We start from the raw sequence: 25,936 nt of genomic DNA on the forward strand, positions 1-25,936 counted from the left end.
TGATCATAATAGCAGCATTCCACTGACTTGTTCCTTAGAAAATACAAACATGCCACACACAAACACACAAATAAGGAGATCTTCCCATTTTCAGGGAATGCCAAAAGCCCTGTGTTTTTTCCTTGGTTTGAGTACTAAAGCACCCAGTTACAGAAGAAGTTACTAGGGGTAGTCCAAAATCTGCTGTCATCCATTGTCACACTGCTGTCGCTCAGGTGCACTGGGCACAGAAACTGGATGAGATCTCCCACCTGAAAACATTATCTGCTTGGGGAGTACATGTATCCATTACAAAGCCAGCATGCTTTAAGTCTGTAAATTGACAGCTTAGAATAGGAGCAATTTTGGGGAACGGGAGCAGCGGTGACCAAAGCACTGTTGAATTCAGACTTTTATTGCAGAGCCAGACACCCCTCTGAGGTTTCTCAGAGCCTTATTACTGCAGAGCCTGGACACCCTCAGAGGCCCCCTCAAAGCCAGGAGGGTAACACAGCCTCCCATCTGTCGCTAGAAATTTAGAAAAAGATGCATTTTGATTCCAGGGAGGTTTAAAATTGCTGTTTTTTTGCTGTAGGGGAAATCGAAATATATTGCTACTCTGTTCTGTATCAGGGTTAAGCAATATAAACAAAATTCCCTCTGAAACAAACATGTTTGCTCACCACTGTCCCAAGTGCTTCTGCTGCCTTGCAGGTCCCATGGCTCCCACGAAGTACCTGAATTTTGGGCTATAAAGACATCCATGGCAAGTTTCTCACTGTATTTCAGACACTGTAAATTCAAGGAGAAACCTGCAGAAAATAATTGTGTTCCAGCAGTGTGGAGATAAGCCAAACGTGGTGGTCAGAGGCAGGCTGGTGCAGAGCAACACAAATACAACTGTTCTGCATCACTTGGCCCTGAGGACAGGGAATTGCTGGTCTTGGATGCCATTCCCAGGGCTGATGTCCCCAGTGCAGATGCTCAGTACAAGCCACTTTTACACCAAGGTAGCATATCCCCTCTTTTGTATGCGAGTCACAAGCATGAGGCTCCCAAGAGCCTTTTCCATGTAGAAATAAATGCAGCCTTTCCCCACACCGGATCCCAAGCATTACAGCAATACTTCTTTGGTTACCCTTGCAGAGGTGATTCTACATCATCAGCAGATGCTCAGAATCCTGCAGGAAGTAGAAACAAACCCACTTTTTTCTTGAAGCCAAAAGAGGTTGAAAACTCTTGCTCAGATTTCCATGTAAGAAACCAGAGAGCTCCTGCTCTGAGAATTTTTGCCATATTCTGTGTGGGATCTGTGCTCATGGGGGAGCTTCCCCTCAGACTCACTCTTGGCCTGAGCACAGTAATCCAGCTGTCCTTGCCCCAGGATGATGGGTTAGCCAGGCCAGGACAAACCATCTCCTCCTGCCCTACAATCCTTGGAGGTGCTGGAGAGAATTCCTCTTGCTGCTGCTTCTAGTCCGCTCTGGCCCAACGGCCAGGGCTGCCAAAACCCCTGTGTCATTGCCTTCCTCAGGCTCTCAGGTGCCTGCAGGAACTACAGGCTAGTGGGACTCCTTCCTCTGCTGTTCAGCTCCCTCAGGGACCTAGATTTATGTTCTCAATTGTGTTTTTTTTTTTAATAGTACCAGGCATAAATAATAGATGATGGGTGCAAGCGATGCCTTTAATTTCATGGGGTCTAAATGCCAGTGACGTACACTGGTGGAACGAGGCTGTTTGTATTCCATATGGGAGAATTCCAGGAACTTGTTGCCATGTTTATGCATGCTGTGGTGCCACTGATCTTTTTAAGGAGGTGGATCAAACAGCCTTTTAACTGTTTTCATCAAAAGCTTAAATACACGATCTTAAAAAACTTTTGCAAAAAATCTTAACCTTGAATTATGTTTGCAAGTAACAATTGAAGTTATGTTTTGCCAAAAAAACCAGGATCATCAACTTTTCCCCATTTCATAGAATCATAGAAGGGTTTGGGTAGAAAGGAACCTTAAAGACCATCTAGTTCCAATTCCCCTGCCATGGTGAAGGCACCTTCCACCAGACCAGGCTGCTCAGAGCCCCATCCAACCTGGCCTTGAACACTTCCAGAATGGGCCATCCACAGCTTCTATGGGCAACTTCTTCCCAGTAGACAATTTTCTCCTAATATTAAATATTTAATACTCAAAATATTGAATTTGGCATTGTATTTATTTTTAATGTGTGAATCCTCCTCACCCCATTCACTCAGGTAGAGCATTGTGAGGAGCTGTGCAAGTGTCTTGTGCCAGAACTACTGCAGAAGGAAAATTCTGCCCTCTGTGTGTGTGTGTGTTTGTGCTGGAATGTGTCTGGTTCCAGTAAGACATATATTAAAAAAAATTAAAAACATGTGGGAGAAAAATCAGTTCTTGAAATCTGTGGTCACATTTCAATATTTTCATTCTTGCGAGACACATTTGGAAGAGGAAATTAAGAAACCAAAACCAAACACACACAGATGAGGGAAGAATGAGCTTAGATGTAAACATACGACCCTCAAAGAGCAGATGGAAAAAACACAGCAGCCCTGTATTTGCCTCTGAATTTAACCATCACTTATGATTAAACAGGTAATCACAAAACCACACAAAAAGTGTGCCCTGTTGACACGCTCTGAACTCACCAGGAAGATGCTGGCATTCTGGGGGCTGTTTGCTTACAAAGAGGAACTGCTGGCTCTCCCTTCTTCTCCCAGAGGAGATGGGCATCTTGCCAGTGTTTTAGTTTCAAGTGCCATTGTTCACCTAGGGCTTTAGCAAAAAAGCTTTTGCTTACTTATTACTAATCCTAGCCTAAGTAATGATCTCTTTAAATCCTTTTACAGTTTAAAACAGATTTATCAGATGATGACACCAAACATAATGTTCCCCCAAACCTCTGGCTTTTATTTTTTCATTTAATATGTAATTCTATAATTCACGCATCCAAGCATTGCTTTATTGGTTCTTGAAACCTGCTTCAAGGAGCATTATTTTGTCAAAATATTAATTTTACTCAGGTTGTGAGGGCTCTTTTCAACATGTTTTTGTTAGTTATAATCTTGACAGCAAAGCAACAGAGAGCAACAATTTGTGTTGCATACTTTATCTGTGAATCTTTGTAAAATGCTGGTGTGTTCATATATTATGTTATTCAGACATCTATTAGATAGAATACATGTTTTTGATAAGTAAAATAGTATTTTTAGCTATATAATATTCTTTTATCTCAATGATTTGGTATAAATCCATGGTATAACCTTGACCAAAGCCAGTTTGAGGGACCCAGTGTAGCCTGATCCCATTATTGGTAAATGATGCTGTGACTATCAGCTGGCTACTTCTGAAACTCTGCCAGCCTTCCACAGAGTGCTGCCAGTCTGTAATCTACTCTGTGACAATTCACCTGCTTTTTCACTAGTCTGGTGTCACTAGAAAACACTTGCCTAGCAGTTTGAAATGCACACATCTGAAAAGTTTGGGTTTTTCAGAAGGGCTGGAATAAGGCAATTGATGTAACAACAAATACCAGCAACAAATCCATTCAATCTTCAACTTCAGCAGTGCAGCTCTCAAGAAAACAAATGGTCAAAAAATCCCATTACCTACTTATATAAAATATTTGAGCAGATTATTTAAATACCTCGTGGAAATGAAGATTTGCTTGTGAAATCTCTATGCTCCCAGCCAGCAGTGCCAGAGGACAAGAGAACCCCAGAAACTGTCAATGCAATTTTGTGGATCCAGTCTACACAGAAACCATTATCTCATGCTGGAAAAGGGAAAATGAGAACAGAGCATCTCTCTACTGTGATTGATTTTGTTTATCTTTGTACCAAGGAGGCTTACCTTTCAGCATCCAAGCAGCAAATATCAGGAGATGAAACATTTCCATAACTTACACCAATTGGCACAAACCCCGCAGGATCTGGAAGGGGAGGCAGTGGGAGTGAAGAAAGATCTGGCACATGGGACAAAGAGAAGGAGATCCAGCTTCCTTGTTTCCAGCACCCTGATAGCCTCTCAGTCCCCCTAAAACCAGTAGGCTAAAGCATACTGGTAAGGTATATTATCTTAGCAAAAACTCACTTCCTTTTCAATTGCATTTAATTTCCACTTCATCTCTCCCTTATATTTATTTCACAAACAAGCCATTGTGTTATTAATGATTCTGAGTTCCCCAAATCCATATGTTTTATGGATTTTATGTCAAAGTGGACTCATAATACTTTAATGAGGAAAAAGAATACTATTTTACTGTACTCACATCTTACACTACCCAGCCAATAGGCCTGTAAGCAATTTTAAATCTTTATGGAACAGCACCATGGAGATTACAAAAAAGAAATAGACATCACCAGCATTCTCTGCCCCCCACCCCTCAAAAAAGACTGATGTTTTCCAGCAAGACCTTTTTTAAGAACTTGTATGATTTTAGCAAGTTCTTAAATCCTCTCCTATGGTTGTACACCTACATACAAGGTGTAAGAAAATCCTTTAAGGTTTTGTAGCAAGCAGAAATCAGGTAGATGATAAAACAGGGCTATCAGTCACATTAGCAGTCAAGCGACTTTGATTCTCCTCATTTTTTCTGAAGAAAATCCAGTTTCTCTGTGCATGCTCAGAGATTTAGCTATTCATGTATTAGAATGACATATTTAAAGTAGTGAATTTCACATTAGCAATGCAGATGGAGGAACGAATAATCTTGGAAAATTAGATGGTGGGAAGGCTGGTGTTGGAGAGTAGGATGAGAGTTGGAAATCCTAGATAAATCAGAGAAGAAGGTTAGTAGAGGGCAGGCAGAATGGTAAAAGCAAAAGCATAGAGTTAGAAAAAGAAGGAAAAACTGCCACAGAAGAGAAGACTGGAAGACATTATAAAGAATCTGGGGGAAAGCTGAAGCTAACAGATAGAGATTGGCAGCTGGCAGAAACGTTAAAATGTTCTGAAAGCAGCATTTGAATGACACTAATTAATAAGAAATGTATTCTTATGGACAAAGTTGATGCCATTTTCTCACAGAATAGCTTACTGGGGCTCTGGCCCCCAGCCCTCCAGTTTTGCCAATCACTTTGTGGTAGATTAAGATACCAAAATGCCTCCTTGTACCATTCAGGTTAAGCTCTATTGTACATGCACAGAAAAGGGCTGCAATGGCTGCTTGGGAGATAAGGAATTTGTATAAAGGAAAGGGTAAGACTGGGGAGGGGGAGAGAAGGGATAAGGAAAAAATCTCAGGAATAAAAAAAAACCCAAAGACATTCAAGAGACATCAGTCTTGAAATTAGCAGCTCATTAATTCTCAGCTTATTTTCAGTCTCTGTGGAGATTTACCATATGTGACAGCTACTCAGCCTGGGAGTCCGATTAGAGCAGTTTTCCAGCTACCAGCAGCCTAAACTGCCACCCAAAAGCCTCATCATTTTCAGCAAACTTTGATGAGCTGGTTACCCATGGTTAACAGCCACTTTTGGGGCTCACAGTTGCAACTGGCCTGCTATTTTTCTCGTATCAGTGCTGACAGATGAGCCTGATTATCATCCCAGATCTACCTTGCTCCTGCTCGTTTGGGCAACAAAGATAGCAACTGAACTCAAAGAAAATTCCAGAAAAAGTAATTGAAGAGAAATTAAAAATTTCAATAGGTTTTGCCCGGAAATTTGCCAACAAAGCATGCTGTTTACATGTCCCCCTCCATACAGAAAACTGAAAGCATATCCCAGGGTGGCTGCTGCTAATGTTTGAGTCCCTGCCCTGGGGCTCAAACAGGTTTCTCACAAAGCTCCTGGATGCTCTAGGCCAAGATCAATTTGTCAATGCCAGGTTGTATGATGATTTATGACTACAGCTGAGTGAGGATGCTGGCCATGTTCTGTCTCTCCCTAACTAGCTGTGTTGAACTCAAGCCATCTCAAATCCCTTACAGGCTATGTGGATGCATGCTCAGAGAGACTGAAGCTGCTTTTTGAATCTCCAGGTGTAACTTTTGTACTTGGAGGAAAATTTTGAAAGAGAAAATGTGAAACTGTTTGAAGCTGTACACTGATTACATTTTGTAAATACAACAGACCACAAAGGGAGATAGGCTTATCTAGGCTTCTCTGGCTTCTCAAAGCCAGAATTTTATTTGACCAGGATTTTTCACACCCAGTGAGTTACCTAAGGAAGGAACATCTGAGCATATACCAGATATACCTATAAAAGTGGCAACAGGTATCTTAACAGGTACATAGGTGCAGGCAACCTGTAAATTAGTCTGCTCTGAGTGAACATTAGGCTCTGATTTTCCTTGAGCAAAGAAGTAGAGGGGGATCAAAGAACAAAATCATGTTTAAAAAAATAATAAGGAAAACTGTACAGCCCAGACAGTAGGAAATAATAAATTTAAGAACAGTGTTGTGGAAAATGAATTACATGAGTAAGAAAGGTCCAGGTGGCTTGTATGAGCAGGATGAGACAGGCATTGCACTCTGAGCAAACCCCACTTATTGTTTGGAAATGTGGTAGGTCAGATGCTGCTAAAGTGTATGAAAAGATAAGGATAAAATCCTGTCTGGCAGTGAATTAATGCCTGGATCAAGCTACTTCTCTGAATGAAAACTTTATTTGTTTTTCTGAATAAGAAATTCCTTTCTGTAGAGATGTGAAAATTGACAAAAGTTCAAGTTCTGTAAAGAGACCCAGGAGATACAGATCCTTTTAATAGCACTGGCCAATTGTTATTGTTTTTTTTTTTCAGTGCAGCCATCCAGGAGTGCTTTATCAGCAGGATTGTGCTGATAATAGGCTACACCTCAAGTAAGATCAATTTGAGTCTATTTTGCAGGGAAGTAGAAGGAAAAAAATAAAAACAAATAAAAAAGAAGAAAAAGAAAGAAGAGGAACAGAGGAAAAAAGTTATCAACATTTCCTCAGTATCACAGAATCCACCAGCAGGTCAAAGTTGTAACAATTTTGTTTCAGAATAAAAAAAATCAATGCTGAAGAAGGATGAAAGAACAACTACCATGGCTGCTTCAAGTGTTATGATACCATTATAGCACAATAACCTTATTATTCACTGTAGTTGTTCTTTGCATGTCTTGAGCACCTTTGACAAGTGTTCCTGAATCTGTGCACAGACAAAACCTCAAATTAAGTCTGACAAACACATAAAGTGTCTTGGGCTAACTTGACCTTCCTTTGCAGTTGTTCATTATGCATTTGTTCATTACCCACTCTTTTTTGTGCCCAACATGACTCACCTCCCCTGTAGATTGTGTTTATTGAGGGCTGATAGTTACAAGTCCTGACATTTGGCAGGTTTTATATACCTGGAAATTAAAAGAAAAGGAATCTGACAAAGACATTGTAAATAACATGAGAGAACCTCCCTACACCTGTACACTGTATAAATGCAGGGGAAAATTTAGTTGCTCTGTTTTCAGGGGCTCTTTGTGGTGCTCAATTCCCATTGTATGACTGCTAATAGATGTGCAAGCACATAACTGCAGATATAATGTCAAAGTCATCCACATTACAACAAGGTTTCAGATGCTCCATAATGAAGGCTTCATCAGAGAGTGAAAATTATTGGCTCCCCTGTTGATGACTTCTACGAAAATCGTAAAAGTAGAAAGTTTGCCAGCTGGATTCATCTTCCTGTGCACAGTCATTTATGAAGCTTTGAAATTTTAACCATTGGCAACAATGCTACAGTTGATAAAACTCCAAGAATATCTGTTCGATGACAAACAATGGTCTGCTAAATAGAGACACGCTGTCCTGACAGCTCCAGCTTCAGCTATATGGCATGAAATGTGCCAGCAAAAGCAGAGAAGGCATCATAAAACTGCTTCCAAAAATGAGCACCCTGCAGCTATTAGAAACTGCGTGAGAACCACCAAATGTCAACCTCATGCTCAACCACATTCAGTTTAATAAACGGATTTAAGAAAGTGAACAGCATAAGATGCTTCAAAACACCCTTAAGACTACAACAAAAATATCGAGTAGCAGAGGGGGAAAAAAGCATCTATTTACTACAAAAAAAAAAAAAGAAAAAAAAAGAGAATTTTGTGTCTTTTTTTGTTCCCTGGGACCAATTAAGAGCATTCTGTCATTATCATTGTCAGCACTAGGAACAGTTTACAAACGATAATCAATTCACTGACACATCCTAAAATTGATAGTCAGGGGCCTGCATTCAGAACAGACCCACACTGTTTTGGTTTTTAATGTAAGGGGATTTTTTCTGAAATTTTCTTTTCTGAGCAAGTATTTAAATACATCCAAATCTAAAGAAAGAGAATAGGCTGTGGGCAGAAGGAGAATTTCTGTGTACTAGATGAATAACGTGCTACAGAACTATCTAGGAACATAGAGAAGAATTCTTTTTTGTCCTAAAAACCTTTGTTGAAATATTGCACGTCCTTTTATGCTCCCCTCACTTTCCTTTTTTTCTCCTTGCCCTCCACTCCCACGGCTGTTCCAGCTCTGAGTGTCACCAATGAGGTGCCAGGGCAGGCACAAAGACATCCCTGCCAAAACAAACATTTCCTGGCTCATGACATGCATTCATGAAAGGGTGCTGTGTTTACCTGGATTTTTTTCTTTTTTTTGCTCTTTTCTTTTTTTTCTCTAGTGTTATTACAGTTATAAAGGCATGTGAGACTCCCTTGTCCCACAGAATTCCCTATATTGGCCCAAGCAGGAGTTTCTCATCAGAATAACTGAGTTTCAAAGTAAAGTTTCTTCAACCAGAAAACTCTACCAGAAATATTACCGAATGCTGTAATTCTGTGATCCAATTAATTATGTAAAAAGTAGTTGTACAAGTACTGAAAGGTTTTACTCTCAGCTAGAGTACTAGGGTACTTACCAGATCTCGGAGGTCTCGTACTTTTAAGTTTCTAATTAACTAATTGACATCAGTTTCTGTTAAAATCATGCCTCCTAAATCCCTCCATGAAATCAGAAGTGGAATCAGAAATGAAAAGCTGAAAATCATACCTCTTCTCCCTTATGGGTCTAGAGGAGACTGCAAAGTATATGAAAATATGGAAAGGGTTATTCTTTGAATATTCTTAGTGACAAGTGTTTGTGAAATCACTTGGGGTTGGGGTAACCCTCAAAAGATCTAAAGGAACATATGAACTATAATAGAAGAGAATTCAAAGCCGTGTTTGGAAGCAGGTTTAAATGTACCCAAACATTTGTGTAGAGAAAATCAGAATGAGCTTGCATGTCCCAGGGCTGCAAAGTGCACAGAGTAGAAAGGCAGTCCTTTGGAGGGCAAAAATCTGCCCATACATGACAAAAACAAATCCTTCATCTTGATTAAAGGAAAGACTAAAATTTTTCCACAGATTTCACCAGACCCATGATGTACTTGCAGGTCATTACTGTTCAGAGTGATGCACTGTTCCAGCTGTTTTAAGGTGCATTTCTGTGCTCACACTGATGCAGGGAATCACGCATGGCACAGCAGACCTGGGTTGTGACACACGGCCAGAATCCTTCTGCAACTGTGATCATTCCCCTGGATTTCCCAGGCTCTGAATGCAGGGCTGAACCACTCCAATCAGGACTCATCAATCAGTGGCTCTCCCTTAGTTACAAATGCTCTAAAGGCACCCAGTGACCTAGTTTAAACTTAAACCTCATATTCCACATAGATATAATATAAAGTGAACTTTTATACATCCCTGAGTGTGACGTGGCTAAGATAGCTTTCTGGGCAAAGAAGGACAAAAATAGAAAAGCCTCATTATATGCCTAACAACAAGGTGGAAGATATGCAGATGAAGTTCATGCCTGGTGGGAAAAGAGAAGGAAGAAGGGGGTGGGTAGACTGAAGGTAGTTTGAAGCCTGTGACAGCAAATACAAAATATTTATTTATCAGCGTCTGCAGTTCACTGGGAGATCTGAGGGACTGGGGAAGGAATGGCAGAGGTTTATTTTAAATACAAACTGGAGTGGGTGACTGTCATTTTAAGCTTGGGAGTAGGGGAGACAGGTTTGCAGTAGCTTGGGAGAGAAAAGTGTTTCAGGCAATTGGTGATTAATTGTACTCTGCTATGCCACATCTCTTTCTATTAAACCTTAGGTGGCCAAATCTGTTTCCTAATTGTTTTTGTGTTTCTCAGTCTTCTTTTGTCTTGCACAGGAGTAGGCAATTTCTGTGCCATCAATATCTCATTAAGGTGCCTTGGATCTGAAATGCCTTGCTTTGTTTCAAATTTTGTTTTTCAGGCTTTTTGCTACATTTTATGACATGGCATTTTTTGTTTGCTCGTTGCGGTCCATTTAGTCTCTGGCATTCCCTTTCCCCAGGTTATAGCTTTATTTGTTTCTCTGCCTGTTGGCACTCGAGGTGTATGTAAATTATTGTTGCATGCTTCAACATCACCACCTATTGCTCTTCATTTCCCCTAATGACAGTCCCATCTGAATGCTGGTGCCCGCTCAGGTTGTACATGTGTAGAAAATAACTTCAACTCATCCGTGAGGTCTTTTTCAATTTTTCTTATTTTTCTTTTCACCCTCTTTCCTGGTGCTGTTTGCCTCAGACTTGTATTTATGAGGTGAGGATAGAGCTGCACGCTTTCTGCCTAGGGCAAAATCCTGCTGCCACTTCTGCAAGTAGCAGCTTAGAGGAAAAAGGAAGGGCATTCACACAAATAGCTAATCAAAGGGTTTTTAATGATACTCATTAGGAAAGAAATTCATTAACAAGCCAGCACAGAACATTCCCTGAAGGGAGAGTGATGTTACTGGTCACATCAAAGTCCCCACCTGACTAACACCTTTATTGCTGTTCATAGTAAGGCCAAGTTAGCAGCAAAATCAGTCGCATTCAGTTCCTGCCAAGCAAAAAGTCATCAAAGCATGGTCATGGAAACTGGATCAATTCTGGTTTTCTAATAAAAATGGCTTTTCAACCTTTCACAGCGCTGTATAGTTTAGCAACCACCACTGACGCTTTGGAATTCACACAATTTTGCATTTCCTACCCTTCTCTCTTTCCCCTGCTCTTTCTCTCTCTTTAATTTGGGTACCTCTGACCATGTCCACAGTGTTGCCCATGGCAGTGGTGTAGTCCTGCAGCACCACAAACCTCAGCTGGATGGATGCCAGCGCCCCAGCAGAAGTCTGCCAAAGGCAACCTCATGGCAAGGTTCAGTGGGGAGCCCCTCTGAACTGTGGGCAGAGCCTTCACCCAGACAGAGCACCAGTGCAGGCCTGCCAGAGCTTCCCCCACTGTCCAGGATAGATGCAACCTCTGAGCATCAGTGCTATTGCCAACCAGCAGGTGTAAAACTGCCTTTTTTTTATGCTCACACCATTACTTACCTATAAAAGGGACTCTTATTTTTCTGCCAACTCATTCCTAGAGATTAGTATCGGTATCTTGGGATGCTCATTTGCTCTGTAAAAATTAGGTTTTTAAGTAGATTGGAGAAGAAATCTCACTTTTATTGCATTGCCCTGATACAGTACAGCTCAGTTATTAGAACAAATTGTAGCAAGCAGCTTCCTGGTTGTTATACCCACATTATTACTACGGGCTGCTACATGAAACCCTGCTTCACTCTTATGCTTAGAGGCAAGATCTCCATTTTGCAAGGACAGAGCAAGTTCTATTATGCATTTTACTGCCAAAGGAGGTCAATTAACTTTAATTGGTTCTAATTAGCACTTGCTCAAGCTGTTATATTCTTTACCTGCATCCGAGTGGCTCTCCAAGTCCTGCACAATGGATTCCTGCTTTTGAACACAAAGCAGAATTACTAATGGCATCCTTGAAGGCAAAAGATGCACTGATCAGCATGAATGGGGAACAAATATCAGCACAAATAGCAGGCCTTTTTAGAAAAAAAAACCCACGAACATTTTGTGCCCATCTGGCTTTGACCAATTGAACTGAATGCAACTGTGCACCTTGTTGCTTAAAGTTAGAACAATGTAAGTACACAAATGCCATTATTCTTTACCACAACTTCTTTACAGATGAAAGTACTGGAAAATGCAAGGGGTGGGGGGGGTGGGGGGGGGTGCAGGGACAGTGTTACAGCTTTGAAAAAAAACAAATGTATCATTTCAATGGTAGCCAAAACAAAATACCGGGAAAAAAATGTCAAACATATATCTGAAATGCTATTTTCTGTGATTTTTGAGCAGTGTTTTAAAAGCTTTGTGTTAAAGTGAAAGGTTTAAGTTTGGCCATTTTTTTGTTTTTAATTGTTTTTTTTTTTCCCCATTCTTCTACAGCAAGAGGAACAACCTCACTCTTCAGCATAAACCATCTGAGTGCTCAGGATGAGGTGAGAAGTCAGCAGTGAACTCAGGACTGCCTACAACAGACTGAATAAAGAGCCACATACCAGAAAAGATGCTGCAATGCTGAGCTCTGCTCTAGGAACTTATTTTCTGCCCAGGTTTTCCTGGATGTAGCTACACAGTTAAATACAGCCAGGCCAAAGAGGAATCCAGTCCTCACACCAGCTGTGGAACTCAGAGCTACTTCTCCCCAAATAACCAGTCCACTGTGCACGTAGGCATGGCCCTACATCTCCTGTGGGTCCCATGGGACATCTGTGAGTTGTATCTGTTAATTTGGGTGGAGGAGTGTTGGCAGGAAAGAGCTCAGTCCTGAAGGGAAGAGGGGAACAAGCTAGACACAGAAGAGCAGATGTTGGGTGCCACTGCTGTCCTGTGCCCTCAGTTCCCCTGAATTTATAAAGCTTTTATCCATATATTCAGCCACTCAATGAATGCAGGGTACCTCCATGGCTCTTCTGCTCTTGCAGATGCAGGGATCCCTGCTCATGCCAGATGCAGGGATCTGCAGCATCAGCACTGAGTGCACACACCACAGCAGGAAAGCACTGAGAAGGAACTGGGGGAGGGCAGTCCCAAAATGTGAGACACGCCTAAGTGAGCTCAGTGCAAACCCCCGTGGTGCCACAGGCATTGGAGACCTTCCCTGCCCTGAAAACTCCATCCTCAGAGAAGTGACCTTCCTCTTGGGGCTGACCTGCCTGGCATCCACTGAAACCCACTGAGCCTGAAGCCACGGGGGCTTCTCTGCTGGAGACTTCCTGGGGTCTGGGCAGCCAGGGCTGTACAACCCTGAGCATTCTCCACTCTCACCAGCTTGGATTAGCCACACATTTAAAACAAAGCACCAGGTTTAGTGTCCCGAGGATCTAGCCCTCCTATGGACTTTGGGTAATTTGTTTTGGTACAGAAAGCAAAAGCAATGAAGTTTATTCATATCATTGTACTGTACAAAATTGCATGGGAAACTGTGGTGGACTTGGCTGTTCCTAAACCAGTACGTGTTTTTTATTTTAACATTACTTTTGTCCTTTTTCCTGCTATTTGAATTTGTCTCCTAAATGAATTGTCCGCTCCCCACATGGTTTTCAAAAACAATTTCTTTTTTAGTTAATGTGTTCCAGATAAATGGAACACAAAACATGTGCTAAAAAATTAAAAATTAAATTAAAAAATCCTCCCTCAGCAAACCAGTACCCCCCAATCTTTACAAAAGGTCGACATTTTTCTTCCTAGTTCCCCGGCTAAGACTCCACAAGGCCATTAACCATAAAAAAACCCCAAACTGCATAAATTGTAGACAAGCCAAAGGAGCTGCCTGTAATTTTTTCTTTTTTAAATTGAAGTTCCTGTCAAAATCTCCCCCAGCCCTGTTCCCTTTCCTCTCTCAATTGTGAGGACTCTTTCTCAGCCTCAGTACACACCTCTTCTCGTGGCTGGCACTGCATGGGCTGAGGCAAGCATAAACCAGCATATAATTATATCAAACAGTCATGTCTTCCTTTTGCACTGTTGTACAGTTAAATTAATATACTTAAACACATTCCATGCACCTTATCTTTAGTACTTTTCCCAAGGAATGGTGTTTCTGTTGCATTTCAGGTGACAACCAAAAGGTTTTCTAAAGGATTACTGACTTGGGTATGTACTTGAGAAATAAAGGAAAAATTAAAAAAGGAACATCAAAAAGGAAATGTCTGTTCCTTGCATCACTGAAATGGCTGCCCATACAGCAATACACCACTGAAGCACATGGAACAATTCATTATTTGGTCCTTCAGCCCTCCTGCATTTAAAATTGAGCATGTATTCAGCACAAAGATCAAGAAAAATTGACCTATCCATACATTTTGGGGTATTCTGTACTGGGTTGGCAGTAGCTCCACCAGTACCAAACCCCAGGTCTGAGGGTTCAGACCAGGTTTTACACATCCACTGCTCTGTGGGCTTTAGGCAGAGCCAGGTGTGCCTCCTCAGTGCTAGCCCCACACTGAGAGAACACAGCTACAAGCAGAATATTCACTGGAATAGCTGTATCAGTGTAATTACAGTGGTACAACTGTTCCAGGAGAGACAGGACATTAAACAGAAACCCCTAGGACAGGCAATGTTTACCACTGGCTCATAGCTTGGTTAAAAAAAAAATGTATAAAATGTTCCTTGTCACCTGTAAGTGGACAGTGATGATTATAGCTCAGTCTATGTTATTATTGCCTGATTTTCCCTGTTTGGGTTTTCACATATTGACTCCTTACTCAAGGTCTTTTAACATAGATTTGAAATGTGAATATGTTTTATTTTTCCCCAGTAAATATACAATACACACTTCAACAGTACTATTAACCAACTTCTTATGCCAATTAAACTTTGCTGCACTAACAATACCAATGAAACACATTAAGAGGTCATACTTTTTCGTGAACAAACTGTAGCCAATAAACAGTTTTTTAAAAAAAGCAAATTAATAAACAATTCTAAGTGCTGCCACAACATCCCTTTTCTTTAAACACATTATTCACAATAAATGTTTTCATTTTTTTTTAAAAAAGAAGAATACTTCTTTTAAAATAGTAAATTAAATGGCATTTTAAAAAATATGTACTGTGGTTCATTGGAAGTACACTGTATAGAAAAGAGAGAGAAAAAAAAAAAGAAGAGACATCACCTGTAAGATAATGGAGACACTTTGCCATACACAACAACACCTTATGTGATATTGTAAGCAAATTATTAATGAACAAAATGTACAGAAGCAGATGGACAAGTTAGTGAATATCATGGTACTGAACAGCTTTAATACTGACACACATTTACTTTCCAGTGGAAGAGATAAAACACATATTTGAAAGTAATTGGAATGGCTTTATCAACCTCTAAAGATACTGAATTTTGAATAGAACAGAGTGAGTAAGGTGTTCCACCAAAGCTCAGCACAAGCTTTTGAATTAAATGGGGAAAAAACAACTATCGGTGGCTGAGTTAAACATTTTCCAGAGAATTAAATTTGAATTGTACTCTGAATAGTCTTCTCTTCATATGGTATATACCAAAATAAAGACCATGCACATGTAATTATGCTGCATTCTTTATCTCACTTGAACATTTTTGCACATCCTTAAGTTATGTTTTTAACTATAGTGTTCTAACAAGCAGGAAAATGGCATATACTCATTGGTCACATACGTAAATAAATTCCTACTTTTTTTCCTCAACCTTTTTTTTTTTTGTTTTCAACTTGCTAAATAACACATCTTGACCTTAAGGGAGCTAACTAGCATTTTTCAATATTCCATAGTGCTGAGTTATAGCTGATGGCTGTCGTGTTTTATCTTATCATGGAACAAGTTAATGAAATGAAAAGCAACACATATTTAGCATCGTAATTTACTTTTCTAAAATTCTGCCATGACAAAAAGTGTTCTTAATACTGGTGAGCTCCAAGGCAAAATATAAAACAACATAGACTGGTTATATGAAAAGGGTATTCAATGGAAACTTGTGGTCATGGTCAGATAACTAACAGAAATAAGCTGTAAGATGCAATATTTAAATTAAGCATCAAAGTAATGGGTGGGTTAGCCACACACAATATTCTAAGAAAAGCTTGAGAATTTATTCTTTGAGATTTGAGAGGTAAAGAAGACTTGGACAAAGTCATGAAACTTAATGAAGAGACAGGATGCTGTCATTAATGTCCACTTACAGAGTCTGGTTTATTCAAAAAGTGTATAAACATGCGTTATTTCCTCGTCATAGTAGAGTTTGAAGCCACTCCCTAAAACACAGGTCAAAGATTTCCTTTGCTTATATCCAACTTTTTGGATGTATTGTATTGCCAGAAATATACTTACTGCAAGTCAAAAATAATTTGACCATTGCTTTCCTTCCAAAAACTGAACATTTTACTACAAATTTAGTGGATCCAACTCCAGCTCTTACAGGCTTCAGGTATGGAACAGAAAGGTTTGTGTAGACTGCATCAAAACAATTAATGTCATGAATTTCAGTGGTGCAGCTTTATCCTCTATCATACTGTACATGTATTGGAAAGATAAAATAAGATACTCTGACATTTCAGTTTTTTGGAAGCAGCCTGAATATGTCTTAGTAATAAATTGCATTCTTATCTTCTTACTAGGTATTCCTTGTATTTATGTGGTTTATATCTCCTGAAAAATCTCTGTCCTATGTTTTGGGCTGGTAAAATGAATGGTAATAATTCTTTTAAAACTGCAAAATAAAAACAGCTTTAGTGAAACACCTTAAGTTCTTTTATTTGTAGCAAGGTTTGTTTTTCTTCCCCTTAGTGGCATGGGATGGCTAATAGCAGATACTAAGGGTATCACTCTAGTGAAAGGGTCTAGGCCGTCTCATGCTACCTTTAGTTTTCATTTTCACTCTTTAATCTCACACTTCCAACTTCTGACCCCTTCTTAAATAGGAAGAGCAACTATGTTGCTTGCTTTTAAAAGGTTTAAATCTGTCTCTAATGTCTTCACTGACATCAGTTTTGCCTGTCACTTTCTCATTTCTACACCCCAATGGAAAACCACCTAACATACTCCTTTACATCTAGCATTATCCAAAGTAGTTTAAAGGATGTAAACCTTCTTCACACATTCAGTCTCTTTTTTCTTCATGTCATGAGGAGTAGAGTTTTGTGCTTATCACCAAATAAAATTGCAGTGCAAACTTTAAACATAAAAGTTACACAATTAAAAGTTAATATATGGCACCACAGCCTATTAATTCACATATAGTACAACAGACCAGTAAAAACAGACATGAATATGAACATAGCTAAAAAGAAGGTGAGCTTGCATAGCAATGCAACAAAAGAAATTATATACAGAAGGAAATCCTTTTAATCCTGGAGGGTGGTTTTTTTTTCTTTCTTTTTTTTATATACTCCTGACAAGGAATAGTTTAAGGTGGATGGTGTATTAAAGAGAAGAACACAAGTAAAGTATCTGTGGGATATGTGTGGCTGTGTGTCTTTACATTGCATTTACAGTTCTTTTAATAGTACATAAATAAAGAAAATGTTCATTGCACTGTTTAGTGTCATCACTTCCATGAGTTCAGACCTGGTGGTCCATCAGAGCAGCTTGCAATGTGTCTTCTCAACTACTCTATAGAGAGAAACAAAAGAGAGAGAAAGAAGTTGTAATAAGGAGAAAAAAAAACCCACAAAATAAAGCCTATGGCAATATTACTGCAGCACAGGATGAATATTCAATAGGTTGTGAGAACAGGGTTAATTACATCTAAGATGAAAAGCGAGGGATGCTAAAATTTAGCACTTACCAACACCATATCTGAGACTGCACATTTCAGGGCTCCTGGGTCACCATTAGCTCCCTTACAGCTACGGGGCAGTAACTGCCAGGAGCTGCTGAGGGTTTGGCTGCAGCAAGAGGAGGCAGACATGCCAGCAGCTCCACTGCTTTTATGACCATTAATAAGTTTATTAAACACACCAGTATGCCCGAGTATGCTGGGGTTTTGATGATCTTTTTCAAAAAACAGAGTCAAGCCCTTGGGCAGCTGGTGCTGCCAGCATGTACAATAGCATCAACATGGTTTCATACAAAGTTTAACAGATATTGAGTGATAATAGAAAACAAATTTGGAAAACAATTTCCCTGTCCTGGGATGCTGAGGAAAGAAGTAGAGATATAAAACTGATAAACTGGGGTACACAATCAAGAAAAGAGGACCTCCATCAAGCAACAGTAAATTAGGGAGAAGGCTGAGGAAATCTGTCATTGGCATTTCCAAGACAAGCACACTACACTTTGCCAAAAAAAAATTCCAAGTTACTAGAATTCCTTCTCAATTTTCCCCATGCTTCACTAGCATTACACACAGAGAGATGTACCATGTAGATCACTTTGGCATGGCTTACACAGATTTGAACTGGCCCAAAGCAAGGAACAGAAGGACGACATTTGTTTGCCATCACATGCAATACCTCAGAAGGCAATAAGTCCTGGACAACGCTTCATCTGATTATCACACACAACTTCCTACTCCCTTCACAAGAGATTTTTAATTTTTTTCTTTTATCTACTTCAGAGTTTTAACTGGAGCTGAAGGTAAACTTACATAATTCACCAGTAAACTGTCCTTGACTGTTTGATCCCACATAGCCTATATCGAGAAGGTCACTGGCATTGCGTTGGTGACCTCCTCGCAAGACTTCACCTTTTCTGGGTCCAGTTGATCCTTTAGAAGAAGATGTTCCTGAAGAGCTGTGGCCACCAGGGGATGGGAAGTTGGGTTTACTATATGGTACGAGCGCCTCTTCTAGAAAAGCAAAACAAAGCAAAATAAATACCAATGGAGTCCTAGAAGTAGGAATAAACAAGCTATTCATTTATGCATGTCATATTCATTCATATCTGTCTTTTCTCTTGCTTTATAGCATAACAATTTTACATAAGAAAATAAACAACTAAGAGCTTTATCCCAGGGACAGAGAAGCCAGTATGAATTAAAATTTAAATCTTCCTTCCTTGTGAACTCCTAAGTCAGTTTGTATTAATTATAAGAAGTCTAGATTCATTATGAATAAGAGATCATGAATCATAGATACATTAATAAAAATAGGTGAACACGCAATTTCCAAAACAATGAAGCTATGATTAGATTTTTGCTTCAAGCCTACATAAATGTGCTTTTTTCTTTTTTTTAGCTTAGATTATGGCAACATTACCTCAATCAGTTTAGATAAAGAATGACAATATCAGCTAATTTAATTAGCTTCTGGCAACTCAGTAATTTCTAGCGACGCAAAGTACACTGACAATTTTTATTTAACTGGTGTTGAATTACATTGGAAAATATTATATTATACATTGCATTTGCAATATTTGGGGTGGAGAAATAATCCTGCAGCTTGATTCACATTCCATTATGAGCAAAAGGCTTACTTTTGCTCACTTGGATTCTTTTTCTGTGAAGACCTGTAATAATGAACTGCTTTCAAAAGCCGGATTAATGGCAATAAGGCATAAGACTGTATGTCTTCATATGGCATGAAGTAAAACAAGACATCACTTCTGATTAGAGTTTCCTGGAGATATTGTTGTAATAATCCAAATCTAAGAAGCATAACAGCAGAACTGATTTAACACAGAAATAGAAGCACTATTTTATTTCTTTGCTGTGTATGATCCACTTTTGCCCTCTCAGAAGCTGAAGAAAGAGATCTTGCTAAATATAGTTTGAGTCAAGAAAGAATATGAGTATATATGCCTAACCTCAAACACAGCATTGTCCCTTCTGAAATCAGTGGGATTTCTATGCTTGAATCTTGCCTTTTTTCAAAGTGAATTTTGGTCCAAAGGGTTTTCTTTATTTTGGTTTTCCAATTGTCTTCACTCTTAAACACTCTTTTGAGGAGAAATGGACTTTCTTTGACAGAGGGCAGGAACACAGAAAGAAAAGTAGGTGGGGATGGTTGGAAAGAAAGAGGAGATAAAAATGCTTTTATTCACAAGCTTGAAGCCTTTGCAAAGACTGCAGCAGAGGCATAATTAACTTAGAGAAGTGCTAAATGAGAACAAATTTGTGGAAGAAACGCAGAATTTTGTTATTTGCCACAAGAGAGTAGGATGTGGGGATTCCCCACGTGAGCCGCTGCTGAACTGAGCCTGTTTTTAAGGTAAATCTGTTGCAGAAGAGGACAGGCAGCTCTCTTCTTTCCCTGCCAAAGTATCTCCCTCTGGTTCTGCCAAGGGACCAGAACATTTGTGCTGCAGGATGTAAGGGCATTATCAGTGTTTTGTGCTATGACTGTGTGCTGTCCTTGCTGAAAAAAAAAAGGAATGCTTGAAAGACTCTGTAAAATGGCATTTAACAGCCATGGTCTCTCCTAAATTATGTCACTTGTTTTTTTATATATCAAGACCTAACAATAGAGTCAGAAGCAAACCTAGTTTCCAAAGGCTGGCTAAAATATGGAACAGTTCGCATTAAGGCAGCAATAAAGCAAGTGGCATAAATCAGTTTAGCAGAAAGCTGGATACATTTTTAAAGGATGAAAACAAAAGTCACTAGCATAGCAAAAGAGTTGGAAGATGACATATATAGTCAATTGATTTGTTTGTCTAGCTTGTGGACTCAGGATAAGGCCTCCTTCGGGTTCAATGAAATATTGAGGAAAAACAACCATGAATAAATATAAAGTGCATTATCATTATAGAGCATATGGTATGTTAAATTATCTGCTGTGCCCTCAGAAATAAACATAATCCATAAAATAAGGAATTGTGACATAAACAAAGGCTAAGTTTTACACAACATTCTAGCACATGAAAAGTAGTTGTCTCCAGTCCTGAGAATGGGCTCACATTTATTAAACTCTCCAAAGAGTGCCCCATGTCCAGGCCTGCAAAGAATATGGAGAGGTTTTGCTGGTGCCTTTTTCTTTGAAATACTGAGCCATTAATTTGAAGATATAATTCTAGCCCCTGGGAAATCAGGATGTGTGTATAACAATGCTTCTATACCTCAGAAAATAACCAAAAGGCTTTTCCTGCTATCAAAATTGTTGTTTACCTGATCTAGTACCACTTTGTTGGGGGTAAGCTGAGAATGTCATATTTGATGTGCTTTAACTCCAATTCTACAATGAGGCCACTGCCAGGAACTCAGTGATCTTGCTTACACTGAAAGCAACCAGTGGAAACAGAGATCCCAGACTTAGGTATTTTTATTCTATTCAACTTCAAACTAAAGGTCTTGCTTTCAAAATTTCCCTCACAGCTTGGTAACATCTGAATGAAACCCCATAACTTGCAAATTATCTATTTTCTGGAAGCTGTTAAGTAATACTAACAACTCTTTTTTGGAAATGCATTGAAAAGTGGGACAGAATGGATTTCCAAAGAACTATGCCATTAAAAAAGGAAAAGGGAAGAAGCACAAATAATATTATTAAAACACCCAAATTCAGTGATATAAACCAATGTCACGCACAAGAGTACCCTTTTTAAAATCTACCAGAGACAAGAGTGCAGAGCAGGAAAGCTGCAGTGAAAGAGGCTGGGATGAGAATGCAGAGAGAGAGATATGAAGCCCTGGCCCACCTTGTGCACAAACTTTGTGAACTCCTCACACCAGGAAAAACTCATAGCATCTCCTAGAGGCATCCTTTTTTATGCATAAAGGATATGCACTTGCTCTTTGCATCCTGAATTTGACAAGAACAGGATACCTGTAACCACTTCAGTTTTGAACACTGGAAGTGTCAAGATCAAGTTCTCTTTGTTTATGGGCAGATAAATGCCCTGCAGGATGGGAATTTTACTACTGCATAAGCTCTGCATCTCAGAATAAATGACAAATTCTATTTACACACTTGTGATACAGAGGAAAAAGAAGGGACTTCTTTCTAAGCAGGTCAGAGAAGCATCCTTAATAATAATTTCCAAGGGAATGAGAAGTGCAAGGTACATTTGGGCTATTTTCTATGTGTTTGTACATCTTATAAACTGCAATTAAAATTGCCATTTCACCAAGAAGCATGAATTTCACACACTATTTTTAAACTGTGACTTCACATGGTGATTTCAGAACATGAACAGCCACTCACTTGTTTACGCAGCCAACAAATTAGGGGGTTTTAACAGTACCATTATTTTTATTTTTTTAAATATAAATTGTATTTAAAATATTTAAATTTTAGATACAGGTAGCAGTGTTTTCCCTAGGAGGACTTTATTCAGTAAATCCTGTTGCCATGTCAGATTTGTCTGCACACTGCTCTTCTTTTTATAGTATGTCAATGGCACTAGTGTGTTAGATTAACAAGGAGCTTTAAGAGTGAATAAAATCAAGAAAAATATGGATGATAAGAGTACCTCTAGTGTGACTGTGGGAACTACATACATAAGAGAAGAAACAGTGTAACCCTACAATAAAACTTCACACACAGTATCATTTTTTGTTTAAATCTTATTTGTCCTCTTGTATCACTCTAATCAGCACTGCACTGGGATGAGGTGATTAATGGGTTAAAGAAAACACCCTAGGATAAAAGAACAGCTTTTACTTGAGGTCAGGCTGAGAGAGGGAAACTCTGAATACTGTAGAAATCCAACTCCAGCCCAGCATCACCTCCTGTGCACATTTGTGCTGACTTGAAATCCATTTAGGTGCTAAAGTCAGCTTGGGGCAAGGTGCAGGTCCTGTATGAAAGTGAAAACCTGTGCTGTCATCTTGCTGGGTTTAAGAGATGAAGAGCCCTTGCTGGGCTACTTTGTTATAGCCTGGAATAAAGAGAAGAGAGGGTTTCTAATGCAGCTGAAAGAAATGTCAGTAGCTCAGAAGGATCAGCCTTCTTGCAGACATGTAAAAACTGCTGCCAACTTGGAAGCAGGTTGAAAGAACTGGAAAGTATGGCCCTATATGTATAAATAAATACATCTAACAAAAGATACTCTAAAAATCTCTCTCCTTCCCTGCTGGCCCAGAATTGTTCCTATTTTCCCATCACTATGCTTGAGAACATTATTAATTTCCAAAACACTGCAAAGAGCGCACCGAGTCAGGCGCTAGTGAGATTTCATTGTTGCAGGAGGGAAGACAGCTGGATCACAAGCTCTCGTTTCACTTTGCCTTTCCTTATTTTCCAGCCTGACCCTCGCCAGAGCTCTCCCAGAAAGGTGTGAGGTGATCCTAGAGTCCTGCAAGTCAGAGGGGTGGAGCAGCCCTCTTGGAATCTCTGCTGGTCAGAGTGACCCTGAGTTACGTACAAGTCTCTTTTCCCAGCCCGACAGTCGAAGGAGGAGTCAGGATTCCTCGGCTGTGGTTTTCAAGGTTGTTTATAATTTCTTATCTGTAGCATTCTTTCCCTGGCTTGCTGAGGTCCGTTCAGCAGGTCAGTCAGAGGCACACTGACCACCCCCAGAAGTGGTGTTGTCTTTTATACTAAAAACTACGTGCACATTATTTACAATACTTTCCCAACACCTATCACCTATGTTAGACAGTGTGTTCCTACCTTAAACCAATCCAAAAGGGCCAGCATGACCCAGAACATGGAGGCTAGGAAGAAGGAGAAAGGAGGACAAAACATGCCCAAATTCCTCCATCTTAGGACCCTGAGTCCCTATTCTAAAAACCCCAAAAGTCTCCTTTTCACCCTGTGACAAACTATCATTCTACTTAAACTCTCTTGACTTGTAATTCTTGATATAAAGGTGGTAACTTGCTCCGTGGGTCAAATTCAATGTCACAGGGGGCTTGGGCTCTGTGCTGAGGTCTCTGAGCCCCCTGGCAGGGGCTCAAGCCATCCAGGACAGCCAGAGAGATGTCCTGGGTTCCGACACAGCCCCTGCCTTGCCTCGGCTGGTGCAGCGCGCACACACCTGATCCGAAGGCTTGTTTGTGTTGGGCTTTCCTGAAATCCTCTTGGCGGTCTGTAGAGCTTATCCACTCCTGGGCTTGCCGCTGCCACTCTAGTGATGTCCTAGCGGGCCGGTCCAGGGAGCTCTTTGTGTCATCTACGTTGGCTGCTGCGTGCTGCCTCTCCAGAGAGCTCCCCTTCCTCTCGGCAGAGCCTCCGCGCTGGCCGGGCACTATGGGCTGCCTTAAACCCTGACCGGGGGGCGGGTCGGGTGGTGGTGGAAGATCTAAAAAACGTGAATAACATTCAGGTGAACTGATTTTTTTTCTTTCAACTGAAACAGAAGGTCTGCTTTTGACACTGAAAAGTGCCTTGCAAATGGTACGAGCCACCAAATTGGTTTTAAAAGGAGGAAATTTCATGTTAATCAGAAAAGGGTTTCAATTTCTGCTAGCTCTTTATTCTGGTTGCTGTGTTTCTACCTCTTTCTAACTTCCATAAAAATCCATAGGCTCTAAGCCCTGATTTACACTTCCAAGCATGGGACTTATATTCTGTGAGGTGTACTCCAGCTGTTTTGTTCAGTAACAACCAGGAATTAAGAAAGGTAGTGGAAAACTGATCCGTCTGTGCCAGTTGACAATTTCCCTCCACCCTACTGGGGCTTGCTTCATCCTGGTTTTGGGCTACACTTTCAGCTCGAGGTGAAAACTCAAAATCTAACATAGAACTTCATTAAAATGAAGAAAATACCACAAAGATTGGGAAAAAATTAACTGTGAAACCTATTGTCATTGAAAAAGCACCAGCACGTCTCTGACCAGTGTGTTTCAAATGGAACCACCAAGAAATGGGTGAGCATTTCAGTCAATGAAATGAAGAGCTAGACTCTTCAGAGAATAGAGGATGGCCACTCCTAAGTTCAGCAGTCCTGCAAATATAACCAATTAAAACACAATTTCAGCTAACAGAAAGACTCTTGCCTGGTCTCTAACAACTTCTGTCCTTTTCAAGTTTGTGATTTGGACTACTAAGATGCTTCTAGAATTGAAGGTCAACCTTCTAAACACATTTGTGGGAGCAAAAAGTGCACTTTTTTTATTAGCCCATGACCCAAGGTAATTAGACTCAGGATAATTCTAATTCTAAATGCAACTTTTTCATGTAAATGATATAATAGACTCAATAGTCCAGATTATTTAAAAGAAAAAAATAAAAACAGAAAATAGAAGCACCTTTAGTATCATAATGAAAATTCTTCTATATTCTATACACATTTTTTACAAGGAACAATTTTTTGATAATTCTGTTTTGGAGCAATAGATAGCCCAAGTAAATCTCTGCAGCCACACTAACTTCACAAAAACCTGTGTTAGTTTACAATAGATTTGGGTCTGACCTGTTTTCTAGTTCTTTCTACCTTACTGTGTTGCGAAGGTTTATCAAGGAATTGAACTTGGCTCAGTAATAGGAATGGAAAAGTAAACCTCTGTTTTGCCGGCAGGGAAGTCTGATGTTTATAACTCTAGTGCAACTGAAATTCATTCTATAAATTGGTCAGGAGGCCTTTGGAAGGAGTTTATTTCAAAGTCTCTAATCCAGATTTATATAATACTTTATATAATGCCACACAGAATTTTTTTCATGTCCTTGCTGTAAGAGGTGATACTTATACCTCACATATGGAGCAGAAATGCTTCCAAAGTTGCTGGGATGTCATTCCAGTCAACACTGTCTCTTACAGGTTATATGAGATGTGCAGGTTATTTGTGTTTTCAAGAGAAAAAAGTTGCACCCAGTGATGCTCCTGTGCCTTTGCTCACAGCTGCAGTGCTGTGGCCCAGATTAAGATAAGCACCCTGTGGCAAGAACATCCTTTTAATAATCTGTCAGAGAGCTTGGTGCATGCTTTATGTTCAGCACTAATTTATTTGAGAAATTTTTCGTTATGAATATAGCTGTGACCTTCATGACAATGACTGCACTTGAGTTACTGTAGGTGGAAGCAGGAGGGTATGGGAGCTTGCCAATGTTAAAATTGCTTTATAGTGCTGGCTTCCAAAGTGGCATTTCTTATAATTGATTTTATTGCGATCATAACCAGTTAATGTACAGAACCACAACACTGGCATCTGCTTATGCAATCCGAAATAGAGATCACTGAAGTTGTGATTTATAAGCACTTTGTGGAGATGCATTGAATCCAATAAACACAGCCATAACATGACATCAGACTGTGCAATTTTCCCAGATAAA

At 39.8% G+C, this 25,936-nt stretch overlaps 1 protein-coding gene across 9 annotated transcripts in view; it reads right to left on the reverse strand.

The window, feature by feature from the left end:
• Positions 1-14,595: 14,595 nt before the first annotated feature.
• Positions 14,596-25,936, reverse strand: part of ROBO2 (roundabout guidance receptor 2) — a 435,957-nt gene continuing 424,616 nt past the window's right edge. For 4 of the 9 annotated variants that reach the window (XM_059872752.1, XM_059872718.1, XM_059872741.1 and 1 more), the window contains 3 exons: positions 23,703-23,966; positions 18,433-18,633; positions 14,596-17,456 (listed from right to left, as the gene is read on the reverse strand). In XM_059872752.1, the coding sequence (XP_059728735.1) occupies positions 17,455-17,456; positions 18,433-18,633; positions 23,703-23,966 (467 nt within the window). In that variant the 3' untranslated portion in view covers positions 14,596-17,454. The remainder of the gene's footprint in view (positions 17,457-18,432; positions 18,634-23,702; positions 23,967-25,936) is intronic. The other 5 variants (XM_059872788.1, XM_059872779.1, XM_059872763.1 and 2 more) reach the window with 3 other exon arrangements.

This window comes from Haemorhous mexicanus, chromosome 2 (genome assembly GCF_027477595.1).
Source record: "Haemorhous mexicanus isolate bHaeMex1 chromosome 2, bHaeMex1.pri, whole genome shotgun sequence".
Lineage (NCBI taxonomy): Eukaryota > Metazoa > Chordata > Aves > Passeriformes > Fringillidae > Haemorhous > Haemorhous mexicanus.